We start from the raw sequence: 15,745 nt of genomic DNA on the forward strand, positions 1-15,745 counted from the left end.
GATGTGCCTCGTAAAAATGACAATTCAGCTGAAAACAGTCGGAGAATTCAGTAATTCAAACACTAAGTCTCAGTAAGTCTCACATTTTTAAACTGCAAAGTTCTCCAAGTATTTCCATATTTATAGGCCATTTGTCAGTTTAGTGCTGTCATTTTATTCAAAGAGACAAAAGAAACAAAGCAAATCTTGTACCAGGGTGTTATTTGGTAGCTTGAAGGACATGATTTAAACATGTGTCATTTTTACTGAGAAACTGAAATTTCCAGGTTTGGAGCTAGAAAAGTCCATAGAAGATGAAACCTTGAGTGAAAAAGTCTGAAGTTTCTTAGTTTCTCACACCTTGAAATCCAATATGGCTGCCTTCCTGTAAAGTGATAACCGCAGTTAAAAACAGAGGTTAATTTGCACTTCCAGGCAGCATCCTTAGTAAACTTGATACTACAGTGTTTTAAAACACCAGAAGCTGAGATGAAAAATACATTTTGATTAGCTTGTGCTACTATTTCCAGTGAGTGTGGTCACTCTGCTTATTAGTTAGTAATCCTACTGGTTTCCAAGTTGCAACTAGAATATAGTCAAGAAGGTTACTTGTTAACTGTTGTCTGCTACTTTAACAGTACTTTGGTATTTACCTTGAACATTTCTTCTGATTAACATTAAATACAGCCCAAGTACCACCAGTGGTGTCCTGTTAAATTGCTTGTTAAAATAAATATTGAATCAGCCAATCACATGGCATGGCCAATGCATTTAGGCATCAAGATGTGGTGAAGATGAATGGCTGAAGTTCAAACCGAGCATCAAAGGATGGTTGTTGGTTGTAGATAGGCTGGTCTGAGTGTTTCAGAAACTGCTGATCTGCTGCCCCTACAAATGTCTCGTTGATTGCAGTAGAGTATGATTGATCTGGTGCGACATGAGAGAAGAAATCAATAGCTCCAATAAAATAATCACTTGTTACAACAAAGGTCTGCAAAGTACGTCAAACCTGGGTGCTACTCCTGTCAGATAAGATCAGTAATCTAGAATTCACGAATACAAATATTTTATCTGGTCTGATGAGTCTTAGCTTGAGCTGCAACATTCAGATGGTAGGATCTGAATTTAAACAACAAGAAAGCATGGATTCGTTCCCCCAAGGATCAATAGTTGTGGTTGCTGGTGGTGTATTGGTGTGGGGAACATTTTTTACACACTTTGTGCTTCTTAGCACCAACTGAGCATCATTTAAACACCACAGCCTACCGGAGTATTGTTGCTGATCATGATCACAGTGTACCGATCCTCCAATGGCTACTTCTAACACAAAGCTCAGATCATCTCAAACAAGTTTCTTAAAAATGATAATATTACTATTCTCCTGTGGCGTCCAAAGTGAGCAGATTTCAGTCCAACAGAGCAGCTTTGGGTTGTGATGGAATAGGAGATTCTCATCATGGATTTGCATCTGCAGCATGTGTATGATGCTGTTACATCGATTTGGACTAAACTCTACTAAAGGTAGATCTAAATATAAAACAGGGTCCAACACAGTATGGTGCCTAATACAGTTTCGCATTGCTGTCAGGTAACCAATAACATTTTTGACACAGTTTCTTCCCCTTTTTTAGATAACCATCACTTAAAAGGTAGCTTGACAAGTCTGCGACCAATGAATGTTGAATGTGGGTGTGAGCTTTTGCCTGAAGGTGAATTATTTCATTTCAGGAACCAAAACCAGACTGCAAACCAGAGTGCATAGCTAAGAAAATGCAACAAAACTAACAGCTTTTGATATGTTTTTATTCAAATAACTTGCAGAAATATATATGTATATGATTTGCATGGTTATGTTAATCAGGAAATATGATTAATAGAAGTGACTTGTGTTTGCCATGGTTCAAAGTTTTTGTTTTTGCGTCTATTGCCTCAGGGCATCATTGAGCAGTTAAACCGCTTTACTGTATGCACTAATGGGTGGAGACATCCTGAAATGAAATATTCAGGGATTTTGACGTGTTATCTGCTCTTACCCTCAGAAAATCGATGTAAGAACATTTTCAACATGAGTGGAATTTATTTATAAAGCACATTTTAAAACAACAAATGGTTGCCCAAAATGTTGTACATTAAGTGGATAAGTGAAAATACAAATAAAAGTCTAAAATAGAAACGTTCCAGAACCACCTATTGTTGAAATTATGTCCTCTAAGAAACCTCTGAGGCTCACTGAGAACAAATTACAGGTGCACTGAACTTTCTAATTAGGAGACTTATGAAAGCAATGGATGCACTTGATTATATTTAGGGCCATTACAGTAAAGACGGTGAATGCACATCTACACACTTCTACATTTTATATTTGTAAAAAATACTTCCTCCCTGTTCCTCAGTCATGCACTTCTTTGTGTTGGTCTGTTGAATAAAATACACGCGTGTTTTCACTTGTATCTTGTTCACATCAATACAAATCTTATGCAGTAAAGATGATGAAAGTGACCGCATTCAACAGACAAAAGGAAGTGGGGCCATAACAATTTCAGTAACCGTGGTGAAATGAGTGCAATTGTGGGTGGAACAGGTTCAGTTTCTGTAGGTTTCAACATCAACAACTTCTGCCTGTCAGCAGCTTCTGACAAATCAGGACATCAGAGCACTGATCTTTCTGCTTCTATGTGCTAAGATGGCTCTCCTTCACAGCGTGCTTTTACTGATTTTCAGCTGGTCTGGGCTTAGTCTCCTCCTGCAGCTGGCGGCAGCCGGACTGGTGGCTGTGGTTGGAGTTTGGACGTTGAGGCTGCTGGCTCGACATGCCTGGTACACTCATAAGTTGTCCCGCTTCAATAAGCCACCAACACATTCATGGCTGATAGGTCACCTTGGCCAGGTAAGGTTCAAAATGTAGCCTCAGTTGCATGTTTTTAATTTTAAATCTTCAGGTCAGGACAAGCTTGCTTTAGAGGAAAACAAATACATTGATATCTCAGATGCGGAGCACAGAGGAAGGTCTTCAAGAGGTGGATGTGTTGGTGCAGACCTACAAGCACTCCTGCTGCTGGTTTTTTGGGCCTTTCTATCACCTGGTGAGAGTCTTCCATCCTGACTACCTGAAGCCCCTGCTGATGGCGTCTGGTAGGAACAAAACTACCCAAAACAGGAGACATGATTGTACAATATCCAAATCTCACACTGATTTTCTCTCTTTACATCTTGAAGCCAACATCACAGTGAAGGATGAGCTTATTTATGGCCATCTGCGTCCATGGCTGGGTGAGTCGGATATGTTGTGTGTCATTTATTCAGGTCTGGTTTCATATTACCACAGGATGAAAACTGTGTATGAATACAATGTTCTTTTGTTTTCTTCTTTAAAACTCCTAATTACAGCCTATAATTTATTTTAACCTGTCGCTTATTGTCCCAGGAAACAGTTTGTTGATAAGCAGCGGAGAGGAGTGGTCTCGCAAGAGGCGACTGTTGACTCCGGCATTTCATTTCGACATTCTTAAAAACTACATCTTGACATTTAACGCCTCGACTAACACCATGCATGTAAGAAACACATATTTACAGCTGTTCAGAAAACTTTCCTGTTTGCATCTTTATTATTGTTGGTGACTTTTCAGTATGGAGAATAGATAAATACTGTCACCTCTATATTCAGCTGATAGTTGATCAAACCAGTTTGAGTCTGTGAAAATGAAAAACCATGTTTTTCAACACCTTTATATCTGAAAAATTGTATCAGCTTTTACATTTCTGTCACAACCAAAGAGTAGCAGTGTTGGTTAAGGGGTGCAGCAGGGGAAACTGTCAGAATAAAACAGTTTCCATCCAAGAGTTGAAACCTGTCCTCTCATTCAATGTCCAGAATAAATGGCAGCGCCTGGTGGCAGAAGGAACAACCAACATAGAGATGTTTGACCATGTCACTCTGATGACACTGGATAGCTTATTAAAGTGCGCCTTCAGCTACCAAAGCAACTGTCAGGAGTGAGGACTCAACTATTTCATCTAAAACGTCCTGTTCCTGCTCTTGATTTCTGCTTTAAAGAAACACATCTTCCTTTAGGTCCACCAGTGAATATGTGTCTGCCATTGTGGAGCTCAGCGACCTGGTGATAGATCGCCGCCTTCGCATTTTGCATCACTGGGACTGGATCTACTGGAAAACCCAGCAAGGACAAAGATTCAAACAAGCATTGAGTGTGGTACACAGGTAGCTTGTCTGGACAGCATCAACCCCCATGTAGCTAAGTTAAACAGCCTGTAGGACTTACAATAAACCACTTAACAACTTCATATATATTTTTCTGGCATAGTAACATCTTTCACATTATCTTGTCACAAATATTTAAAGATCTATTTATTTTTTTTCTTTAATTTAGATGTGTTTTTTTAATGTTCAAATTGCAGGTTCACCAGGGATGTTGTACAGAAGCGCCGTGCTCTCATTGACCAGCAGGGGGAGACAGAGACGCAAACCAGTCTGAAAACAGCACCACAGAGAAATAAAGATTTCGTGGACATCATTCTGACGTCAAAGGTGAACAGAAAAGTGACAAACAACAGATTAAACCCAAAACGATGAAAACAAGACATATGAGTGATTCTATTAATACAGGATGAAGACGGACAAGGACTTACAGATGATGAAATACAGGCGGAAGCAAACACCTTTATGTTTGCAGGTGAGACGGTATTTTGGCTAATCACCGCCCTCTGTGGCCAAACGTATGAACTGCATTCATACAACAGACTAAATGGTCATAAATTCAAACAATCTTAAACATAGAAATGATATTTCTTCTTTCACATGAAACACGATGTTCCACATTTACCTCTTACTAGCATCTTGGCAATAACATTTATTTGGCATACAGTAATGTTGTAATAATGATAAGCATAAAAGGGGCCTAAAAAGGAGCTGCATGGTGGTGCAGTTGTCAGCAGTCACCTTTTATCAAGAAGGTCCTTGGTTTGAATCCCAACCTGGGTTTTTTTCTGCATGCAGTTTGCATGTTCTCCCTGAGTACATGTGGGTCCTCTCCGGGTACTCCCTCTTCCTCTCACAATCCAAAAACATGACTATTAGGTTAATTGGTTACTCTAAATTGCTCTTAAGATAGAATCTGTCACCCCGTCCAGGGTGTACCTAGCAAAATAGGCACCAACAATTTAACAAAGCGCAGTTACTATTTATTTGTTGAAAAAAAATACACACAAAGAAAAAGAGCAACATTTAAAGGTAAGGTAGGAAATTCAAGATAATTTCTTACATTGTCCTTTTATGTTTTTTAGCCAAAATGAAACATTACATTTCCTCCACTAAAGGGGGGTTGGCTTGAACCAGTGTTAGAAATACTAGTTTAGACTGAAACTGTGTTTCAGGGAAAGCACATCTAGACAGTAAAAACTTTACAGATTTCAGATGCTGTTTGCTGCTTCTTGACTTGCTTTCATAGCAGCAAGATGGTCAAGGAAGACTTTCTTAAAGAGACAGAATCTGAAATGGCCTATTTCAAGCAAATTATAAATTGAAGGGCAGTTAAAAGAAAAAACAATCTACAGCATTCATCATTCATGGCAGTCCAAACTAAATCGCTCTTCCTTTTTTCACAGGACATGATACGACAGCAAGCGCAATTTGCTGGACGCTGTACAATTTAGCTCGACACACCCGCTATCAGGAAACATGCAGGCAGGAAGTGATGGAGCTGATGCAGGGACGAGATGGGCATGAAATAGAGTGGTTAGAAAATACACACACACAACTATAGAACTGTTTTTAATTTTGTCCCACTATAACCAGAACCTTCAATTTGTTTTATTGGGATTTCAGAAGTCATCTAAAAGTAAAGAGTCCACCTTTGTAATTTAACCTCAGTATAAATCCAGCTGGATGGATAGATGGAATTAAATAAGGAACAATCATGGAAGGAACACGGTTATAGGTAGAAGAAGACTTGACACTGGGGAGGAAGTTCACCTTTCAGTAGAACAACAATCTTACACATGCAGCCAGAGATCAAATATGATGGTTAAGAAAGAAGCATATTTCTATGTTAGAAAGGCCTAGTCAAAGTTCAGACTTGAAAACTGTTCACAGAAGTTCTCTATTCAGTCTGACTGAGCTTGAGCTATTGCACAAAAAACAACGGGAAAAAAAGTTTAGTCTCTATGTGTAAAGCTGGTAGAGACAAATGCCAAAAGACTTGAAAAGACATCAAAAACCTTGGATCGACATGAAATCCCCAAAAAATACACTGAAATGTATGAGTGTAAAGAGTCAAAATGTAACATTTGTAGGGGTACAAACATTTTTCCAAGGCACTGTAATTGTGTATAAGTATGTTGGCACTGATGCACCTTTGAATTTAAAGGGAAGATCTGTCCAGCCTTCCTTTCACCACCATGTGCATCAAAGAGAGCCTCAGACTCCACTCGCCCGTCCAGGCTGTAACCAGGAAGTACACCCAGGACATGATGCTGCCGGGAGATCTCACGGTACCAGAGGGTGAGAAGCTTGGCTACAATAGATGTACAATTTTAACAAGCTACTTCTTGTCAGGAAAGCAGCTCTAGTTTAGTTTCTAACCGTGTTCGCACATGCAAGCAGCCACCTTGTTATGCATGGTTTTAGAGGGTTTTATTGAAGTGAAATGCATTACCTGAATGGTTGGTCAAGTGCTGATTGGAAAAGTAATTGTCTGTTTTTTCCATTAGGTGTAATCTGTTTAGTCAGCCTTTATGGGACACACCACAACCCTGAAGTCTGGACAAACCCACATGTAAGAAATTTTAAAGAAATATCTACAAAATATATTTTCAAGTTTGTTTAAGTTTGATACATTTTAACGTGTGTTGCCCTGTGATGGACTGGCGACCTGTCCAGGGTGTACCCCGCCTCTCGCCCATAGACTGCTGGAGATAGGCACCAGCTCCCCCGCGACCCACTATGGAATAAGCGGTAGAAAATGACTGACTGACTGACATTTTAACGTGTTTTCAAAGGAGTTTGATCCTCTTCGTTTTGAGCGAACCAACACACAGAGTCGCTTGTCTCATGGCTTCATCCCCTTCTCCTCAGGCCCCAGGTTCGGTTTTCTCATTAAGCAAAGATCTAGAATGACTGAATGTAGCAATGATGAATCTAATCCGTGTCCGCTCACAGGAACTGCATCGGACAGAAGTTCGCCATGGCTGAGCTTAGAGTTGTCGTGGCTCTGACCCTCCTGAGGTTTCGTCTGAGCCTGGGTGTTAACCCTGAATTAGGGAGCAGCTCGGGGGGAGTGCGGCGCCTCCCCCAACTCGTCCTGCGTGCTGAAGGAGGTCTGTGGCTGCAGCTGGAACCTCTGAATGAGTCAACCTATAGGGAACCTCCAAAGAAATGATCTAATTACAGTTTTCTGTCATAATGTAAAATGCATAAACATGATGTAAGATTGTAACAGTTTAACCAAAACTCTGCTTTAACCTGTTTGAACACAATGTTTTACTGGATTATTCCAAATGGATCAATTCTAGCCTAAATAAATTATTACTATTGTAAATCCAAGATATTAAGACAAATAATATTTATATAATGAATAAAAAATGGGTTAAACAATTTTCATGTATCTGATCATTTAAAAAAACTAAAACCATACATCTAAAAAAAATATAAAATGTATTGAGAATTATTTAAATTTGTCAATAATTTACTAATTAAGCAATAAAAAATATATATAGCAATCAAGATCAAAAATGTAAATTTCTATTAATTATTTTAGTAATTATTTTATTTTAATATTTATTTAGTAATGTATTGTGCCATTCAAGGACAAAAAGTACCAGATCCTAAAGTGCCACTATCCAATAAATTAATCATCTGTTTTTTAAATTTTATATTTTTGATTACTGAGATGAATTTGTACCAAATACATGAAATAAGTAAAACATTTAAAACTGTTTAGAATTTTTATTAAATAGAAAATATAATAATTGAATCTAGAAATTAATAATTATCATTCAGTTTCCTTATATGTTAAAGTTTTTTATCAGTATTGTTTTAGTTGCTTCATGTTTGCTGCACCATTATGAGAACAAAAAGTCCCATTATCCAATAAAAATTATTTTGTTAAATAAACCTTTTAAAAATTGAATATTTAAATAAAAATTTTAAATAAACATGTATATGTATTTTTTACGTGTGTAAATATTTTGATTTAGAATTTGATGCATTTGAATTACATGTAGAGGTTTTCGTATTTTTTTTATTATTTCATATTTGTTGTGCGGCACCAAAAGTGTCAACATGCAATAGATAAGTAGCCTGAAATATTATTATATATATGACAATGTACATACAACTGTAATAAATTCAATAAATAAAAATATTTAAATGTGTAAATATTTAATTAAATACACAATTATCTTATTAAATGCGGAAATCCTCAATAAAACGAATTCTTTATGACTCGTATCATTATTTCAAAATTTATTGAAGTATTTTATATTCACTGTGCAAGGAATATTTTAATTTTAAATGAATTACATATTTAATAAATTACTGAAATTATTTGTGATCATATATACATTTATTTTTTTTGTAATGTATCAAATACATATTTTTTCTGCAGCTTTTTATGTGTTGATGTGTGGCATTTTAGATGTTGACGTCACATCCGGCTGCAGTACCAACCTCTGGACACTGGGGGGGGCGGGTTGGAAACCGCCGCTTCAGACTTTGAAGAAAACTTTAATTTAACAATCCTGAATCAAGTTGAGCGAGATAATAAAACATGTTAGTAACATTAATAGGGCTGTCATCAAGTATTTTATGTAACAATAAGAGTCAGTTTGACTCTAATATAATTTTAAGTATTACTTGTAGGCGGAGACTACACCCTTTTCTGCTTTCACTTTACCGAGTCTTCCAAGCGGTCGTTCATGTCGCGCCTCTGACTACAATCGCGCTTTCGGTTATTAAACCTACATTAAATGCTTTTAATCTTCTGCTAACGTAGCGTGAAATGTTACTTTGGGCTATAGGCGGAAGCCGTCTGGATATTTCCTTGTTTACAACCCTCCAACAATAACGCCATGATCTCGTCCTCTCCAATCAAAACCCCTGCGGCCCCTGGATGGTTCGTTGTTGTCCTGGCGGCCTGTGCTGCCTCAGGTTAGTTCAGATCCTTGTTTACGTGATTATATGGTTGTTTTACTACTGGACGACTGAAAGCATGCTTTAAAGTATGTAATAAAATTCAAAATACAGGAAGAAAGGGTTAAAATGCAGTACAGGAGAGGAAGTGGGAATTCAGTGGAATGGGACAAGAAATGACTTGTCTACAGAGGCGTTTTAAAAAGGTGTATATCTATAGAAAGTACCACGTCTCATAGGAAATAGGATTGTTGCTGAAAATGTTACTAGAACTACTATTCTACCACTTTATTTTTATTTACTTTTTACTGACAGTGCTGCAGCATATTAGGGAAACGTCACATTTCTCTGATTATTGCAATTTTCTGTTTTTGTTCATTGTCTTCATGATGACGTTTCCATCTCTCTCAGTCACTAAAATGTTGGGGTCAAGGAAGTCCAACTAACGGGCCATATATGTTATTGGGATGCAGAGGCCGAGCTCTATTATCCCTCTGTCCATCCATTACCTTCTGTCTATCTGAGATAGGGTCATTGGGGGCATATATGGTTAACTAGTAGAGATGCACAATATATCTGCATCAAGGTCGGTCAAACTGGGCTGGTGTGAGCAACCGATGTGTATTTCCATCTTGTTTCCATTTGTGTATATAGTGTCGAAAAGGTCGGGGTTATATATAATATCGGTTAACGGCCATAACAGCAATATTAATATCGGATATGGATATAGGCCCATATTTCCATATCGGTGCATCCCTGTTAAGGTATACCTCAGTTATTATGTTACGGTCCCTGTCAGGCTTTTACTACAGTTTAGAGTTCAGATGAAATTATTGTGAAAGTTCAGAAGCAACATTTTTTATCCAGCTGTGTGAAACATTAAGTAATGCACTACCTCCCCTCCCCCGCCTATTGCTGAGTAATACCAGTTAGCTGATTGAAAGAAGGCTGCTGCAATATTACAGGTTAGACAAATTCTGCTGTTTGGAAATAAATGCTGCACAAAAAGGACATTTGTGTTTGGTTCTGTGTTCTAACAATGCTTCTTGGTAATAAATCTTATATCTTCAGAAAGCCGTTTTTTTTTTTTTTTCTTTTTATAAGAAAATTGCACTTTAGGGTTGAGCAGCAGAGCGTGGCAGCAGGTGCAGAGACGCGTTGATGGCAGATTCAACAGCTATAGATCTCCAAATTTCATGGGACCTTCAGATTACCCAAACAACACTGTGTATAGATCTGTAGGGAATGGGTTTCCATGGTCGGTCAGCTGGCTCAAAGCCTTAGATATCCAAGGGCCATGCAAAGCCTTAATGCAGCCTTAAAATAGAGGAGTGGACTTGGACCTGTAGTTCCAGTGAAAGGACTCTTAGTGTTTCAACATATCAAGACGCATCAAGATCATGCTTCTAACTCTGTGGCAACAGTTTGGGGACGACTCGTTTCTGTTTCAACATGACCAATCACAGGTGGACATAGATGGTCTGGTGAAGAAGAACTTGGCGGGCAGTCCAAGGGTAGAATGTGGGAACAATATTTCTGATGTTTCAAAGACTTCAAATCCGGTAACAAGTGAGCCGAAGGTGTACATCGCTATCAATAAAGCTAAACTAGCCGAAAAAGTTATCTTCTGTTAGAAATGTCCTTCATCTATGCTAACCTTAGAACACTTTCCAAGTGAAACTTTTTAACACAAATTAAGAGATCAGTTTGGCTTGAATTAGTCTAAAGGAAAATGAAATACTTTCTAGCCTTAGATTACTGTCATAAACTCAAACTGCTGTTTTTTTTAGCTCCTACGAAAGAAAACATCTATGCAAAGTTTGGAGACGAGGTTACCCTCAAACCACCACCTGGCTCTGTGACTGATGCAACCAAAACCATCACCTGGAAAGTCGGGGATGATATTGCCATGGACCTGGATGGAGGAAAACTCTTTTCCTATCGTCAATTTAATGGTAAATGACTCGGAAGAGATTTTTTCCAACTTTATTTGTAAGATGAAAGATGATGTTCTCAATTCTGTTTGTTTGTAGAGCGGGGCCACTTGAACAACCAGACTGGGGAAATGACAATCAAAAGCCTGAATTACGAAGACACCCAAGTGTACACGATAGAGATTAACAACTTTAAAACTAACCACGAAATTCACTTCTTTGTCCTCGGTAATTAAGACACCTTCTACAGTGGGATACTTTCCCATTTAGACACACATAACCAGATTGTTCTCATCTTTCCCGAACACCAGATCCAGTTCCTGTACCGACCATTGTTTCGTCCTGCTCTCAAGACACAAGCACATGTACCCTGACCTGTGAGGGAAACATTGTCAAAGCAGAACCAGTGAATAGCATGTGGATGTCTGGCAACTCTGGAGTGCTACACTACGGAAACAGATATAATATTACTAAGGTATTATTATCACCAATTCAGTGGTAAACAGAAGGTACTGCATTCACAAACACAAACTTTAATAATCCTTTGGACCTATAACACCCTCTAAAGTGTTTAGAAATGTTGTAATAGAAATATTTGACCATTTATCCATGACAGCATTTTTGAGGTCAGACACTGATGTAGCGGCGAGAAGTGGTTGAACCACCTGAATTCAATGATTTAGAGGGTCGACCCGATACTTTTGGCAATATAGCGTGTTTTGTTCTGAGATTATAATGACATGATTCCTGTTTGCCTCCTGAGAGACTGACCAGCTGTAAAATCTGGTGAAACGTCTGATGAAAGATGTTTTCGCAGTTTAAAATCTTGTTTTACAGTCTTCAGTGATTATTACTGACGTTTCTCTCCAAGCAGGACAGTTTAGACTTCAAAGAGTTCACCTGTAAGATGATGAATCCAGTCAGTCAGGAGATCAGCAAACCCTTCCCCAACCCTCTCAAGTCTCGTGAGTTGACATCGTAAATAATGTCGATGCTGTTCTATTTAATATTGGCAACTGTGTCAACATCAGTCTCTACATACACTTTGTTTTAACCCAGCTGAAAGTGGCCCGAAGATTTATTCAGGACTCTTAGTCTTTTTAATTCTGCTGGCTGTTGTGATAATTGTGGCCGTCTTCCACAGAATAAAAACAGGTAATAAGAGTGTATTTATTTACATATTGGTCAAATTAAGCTGTATGCCCACTTTTTGTTTTTGAACTCTAATATTAATGTCCTGCTGTTGATTTCTGATTTTCAGGAGAGTTCTTCTTCAACAAAAGTAAGAACTGTTAAAATAATTCCTTAAAAGTCTTCATTTTTCAATTATCTGTTCAAAAGTGTTAATATTTTAAGATAAACTCTGTTTCTTTACCGCCTTGTGTGCTGTGATTTCTCTTTCTGCAGCATCCATGCCATGGGAGGGCGGTAAGTAGATGACAGAAGCCATTTTCTGCCTTTTTTGGGGTTCAATATCTGTATTAATTGTATAAAAGCCCTTTTGTATTCAAATACACTAATTATTTGTTGCTCTTTTTTTCCCTCCATTTGTTTTTCAGATTTCTGGAGGAATACCAAGGGGAAACGTAAGTCTAAACTTTCTGTTATTTGTCCAGGTTAACAGGTAAGAAAACTTACGTTAGAACCTCTGTTTTTATTGTTGAACCACGACCAGAAGCTCCAGAAAACAACGGCACCACCACTACTCCACTTCAAGAGCAACCAGATGGTGAGCTAGTTCCTACAGATGCATCTTCATCAATTTGAACATCATCGAAAAGTGCATTTATTTTAGTTATTCTATTCAAATAGTGAAACTCATACAGTGCATCCCGAAAGTATTTCACATGATTCGGAGTTAACCGCACTTGTCTGCAGATCTTGGAAACTGGAATGTCTCAAAGCATAAAACTAAGTAATTACACAAACAGTTTCAGCAGCATTGAAGATCCTAAAAGCAAATCTGCTCTCCATTATTTGGAAATGGAAGAAGTTTGCTTCCCTCGCTAGATCCGACTGCCTGATCAAACTGAGTAATCAGAGAAGACGAGCCCGGGTCAGAGAGGTGACCAAGAACCATTCCTACTGTGAAGCATGGTGGTGTTAGCATCATGCTCTGGGGATGTGAATGTCCTTGAGTGGCCCAGCCAGAGGTCGGACCTACATCCGATTAAACATCTCTGGAAAGACCTAAAAGTGGCTCTCTGCTGACGCTGCTCATCCAACCTGACTGAGCTGTCGTTGCCAAAGAAGCTGACTGCTGTATATTATTGAAGCATATTTATAGAAAGTTTAGTGGAAGGACAACATGTTTACAAACAACAGGGATTTCTTGTGTTAAGCCATTCCTAAACCAGAGACAGCTTTGGAAATTGGCCTAAGGAGAAGGAGGACTGTGATCTTATTTGGAAGTTAATGTTCTAGAGGCTAGAAGAAGAGCTAAGAGACACGGAATCTACGTTTCTATACCCACATATTGTCCACATTTCTATAAAATCTCATGAGTTTCACTTTCTGAATCGAATTACTGAAATAAATTAACTTTTCGATGATATTCTAATTTATTACCATGCACCCCATCAGTTGCATGTCTGTGAATCTTGACCCACGTTAGCACTCAATGGTTTGTTTCCCCTTTTTTTCTGTTGTCATATTGCAGAGGAAGCCGCAATAATGGATCAAACAACACCCAAGCAAAATTAAGACCCGAAACTGTCATCATCGGCAAAATCCTAGCTGAAACTGACATCCAGACAAAGAGTTTCTCTAAAAGTGTTTTTTTAAATGGGGTTTCTTTGAATGTGTTGGACATTTTCTGAGTGAGATTAAAAGTTCCAAAATACAATAGTAAAGATTGGGGCGAGAGAAGAGACCTCTGATCTTCCTGAGGTTTGGTTCAAGACAAGGTGCCAAACAACTACTAAAACAATTCCTGGAAGCCCACTAAAGTGAGCTTTCCTGTAACAGACTGTATATATGACACCCACTGGTACCTTGAACTAATCCGACCTGCGGTTCTGGATGATTTGCAATCTGGTCTCTTGCACATTTACCGGTGTCAGAGGAACTGAGCTAACAGATAAGGGGGGGGGTAAAGGAAGGGCATTGTGTGGTCTGAGCCGCCTGTTCAGCCAACAATCAAAGCTCTGTACAGAACCGCCGGCTGATCAGCATCAACCACCGTGTTTGTTTATGAATAGGCTTTTTTTGGTGAAAAACTACTCTCCTCTTTTCAGTTTTTTCAGCTTTTTTTTGTTTCAGACCATCAAACAAGTTCTAATATGAGACAAAGATAACCGGAGAAAACACTAAACTGCAGTTTTCAAATCATAACTTTATATATTAAGGGAAAGAAGCTGTCCAAACTAACCTGGCCTTGTCCAACTCTAATAACGGCTTGAGACACCCTTGGCAGCAACGGCTGCGGTCAACCTTTTGGTAACTGGTAATGTGTCACATCACTGTGGAGGAGTTTTGGCCAACTCTGCTTTGCAGAATTGTTTCAATGCAGACACATTTGAGGGTTTTCAAGCATCAACAGTCTGTTCAAGGTCAGGCCAGAGCATCTCAAATGGATTTAAGTTCAGACTTTGTGCCTTTTTGCGCTAGGGAGCAGAATCGATTGTCACGTCAGTTAAAGCAGGTCGTCCAGGTCTTGAAGCAGCAAAGCAGCCCCAGACCCTCACACTACCTCCACCACCTTCAAAAATGCCACTTCTGTCTCATCCGTGAACAGAATATTTTTCTAAATGTCTTGGCAATCAAGATGTTTCTTTGGAGAATGTAAAACAGGCCTTTTTGTGTTTTTTGGTTAGCAGTGGTTTTAGGTCTGACGTTAACTGAGGCAAGTGAGGTCCACAGTCCTTAAGATGTTGTTTTACGGTTCCTGGATGAGTTGTTGTGCTCCTGGTGTAATCTGGACACTCCTGGGAAGGTTTAGGTCACCACTGTCCCATGTTTTTCTCTATTGCCAGAGCCTTGCACACCCATAGATTTCAATTAATCACACCAGAGCCAGGTTGGTTTGGATAGCTTTTATCTTAATAAATGAGATTATTATTAAATGCTAGAACAAATATCTTTTTTACAGACCTTTTGAGGCCTGTTGAGATTCTAAACAATTCAAAATGTCTTTCTAGTCACTGTGTGAATGTGTTGAACATTGCTTTTGTATGTTTTTCTTTTACTTGTTCATGTCTAAAGTTTTTATATAAACTGACATTAGGTCAACTTGAAAAGGAAGTTGTATTTTTGTGAGACTTGTATTGAAAGCAGCTCTTAAGGCAACAGCTCATCCATTTTTTTTAACGCATGAGGCATATAGAGATTAGCTTAGTATTTATTGAACAGAATGGAGCTGGATTCACTGTTTCTATATGAGCTGAAGTATGTTAAATACAGGCTACAACAACCCTGTCTTTTTGTTTTGCAACACTGTTTAACCACCAGAGAGCAGCAAATGTTCGTCTGGTTTAATTAGTCAATGTCATGTAAGACAGAAACATACCAAGTCTATATAATCAAATAATAAAGTGAAAGCGCTCCGTGACTTCATTTTCCACATTTTTTTTATTCCCTAAGCAGAAACTCGTTTGACCCATTTTCATCCCAAATTATAGGACTCTGCAGACTTTAAATTTATAAACCCAGATATTGCGAAATAGCTCAGATCAAAAGCAGCTTGTTT

At 38.5% G+C, this 15,745-nt stretch overlaps 2 protein-coding genes across 5 annotated transcripts; both read left to right on the forward strand.

Moving 5' to 3' along the window:
* The first annotated feature begins 2,603 nt into the window (after positions 1–2,603).
* On the forward strand, positions 2,604–8,363 carry LOC124861596 (cytochrome P450 4F3). Of its 2 annotated transcripts, XM_047355457.1 has the most exons (13): positions 2,606–2,866; positions 2,967–3,111; positions 3,196–3,249; positions 3,404–3,531; positions 3,851–3,972; positions 4,052–4,198; positions 4,396–4,525; positions 4,604–4,670; positions 5,602–5,731; positions 6,363–6,496; positions 6,706–6,770; positions 6,994–7,076; positions 7,154–8,363. In XM_047355457.1, exons 1-13 carry the CDS (start codon positions 2,663–2,665, stop codon positions 7,371–7,373), a joined length of 1,629 nt encoding a protein of 542 aa, XP_047211413.1. In that variant the 5' UTR covers positions 2,606–2,662; the 3' UTR covers positions 7,374–8,363. The 2 variants fall into 2 exon arrangements, with proteins under 2 accessions (XP_047211414.1, XP_047211413.1); XM_047355458.1 differs by lacking the exon at positions 7,154–8,363 and having other exon boundaries at positions 2,604–2,866; positions 6,875–7,015.
* A 399-nt stretch (positions 8,364–8,762) lies between these two features.
* LOC124861613 lies at positions 8,763–15,607 on the forward strand. 3 transcript variants are annotated; one of them, XM_047355479.1, is made up of 11 exons: positions 8,763–9,142; positions 10,915–11,079; positions 11,158–11,286; positions 11,370–11,533; positions 11,930–12,023; positions 12,118–12,213; positions 12,320–12,340; positions 12,466–12,486; positions 12,618–12,644; positions 12,737–12,787; positions 13,718–15,607. In XM_047355479.1, the coding sequence occupies exons 1-11, from the start codon at positions 9,064–9,066 to the stop codon at positions 13,759–13,761; spliced, it is 891 nt and encodes a 296-aa protein (XP_047211435.1). In that variant the 5' UTR covers positions 8,763–9,063; the 3' UTR covers positions 13,762–15,607. The 3 variants fall into 3 exon arrangements, with proteins under 3 accessions (XP_047211435.1, XP_047211433.1, XP_047211434.1); XM_047355477.1 differs by having other exon boundaries at positions 8,774–9,142; positions 12,734–12,787; XM_047355478.1 differs by having other exon boundaries at positions 8,782–9,142; positions 11,933–12,023; positions 12,734–12,787.
* Positions 15,608–15,745: the final 138 nt, after the last annotated feature.

The sequence above is a fragment of the Girardinichthys multiradiatus genome, chromosome 24, assembly GCF_021462225.1.
Source record: "Girardinichthys multiradiatus isolate DD_20200921_A chromosome 24, DD_fGirMul_XY1, whole genome shotgun sequence".
Classification (NCBI taxonomy): Eukaryota; Metazoa; Chordata; class Actinopteri; order Cyprinodontiformes; family Goodeidae; genus Girardinichthys; species Girardinichthys multiradiatus.

Bases quoted from the DNA above. Each gene is read 5' to 3' on its own strand.
- LOC124861613 (XM_047355477.1), top strand. From the start codon at position 9,064: ATGATCTCGTCCTCTCCAATCAAAACCCCTGCGGCCCCTGGATGGTTC. The intron at 12,341-12,465 runs GTAAGAACTGTT...CTCTTTCTGCAG, and splicing joins AGAGTTCTTCTTCAACAAAA to CATCCATGCCATGGGAGGGC. The intron at 12,487-12,617 runs GTAAGTAGATGA...TTTGTTTTTCAG, and splicing joins ATCCATGCCATGGGAGGGCG to ATTTCTGGAGGAATACCAAG.
- LOC124861596 (XM_047355457.1), top strand. From the start codon at position 2,663: ATGGCTCTCCTTCACAGCGTGCTTTTACTGATTTTCAGCTGGTCTGGG. The intron at 3,973-4,051 runs GTGAGGACTCAA...ATCTTCCTTTAG, and splicing joins TACCAAAGCAACTGTCAGGA to GTCCACCAGTGAATATGTGT. The intron at 5,732-6,362 runs GTTAGAAAATAC...TTGAATTTAAAG, and splicing joins GATGGGCATGAAATAGAGTG to GGAAGATCTGTCCAGCCTTC.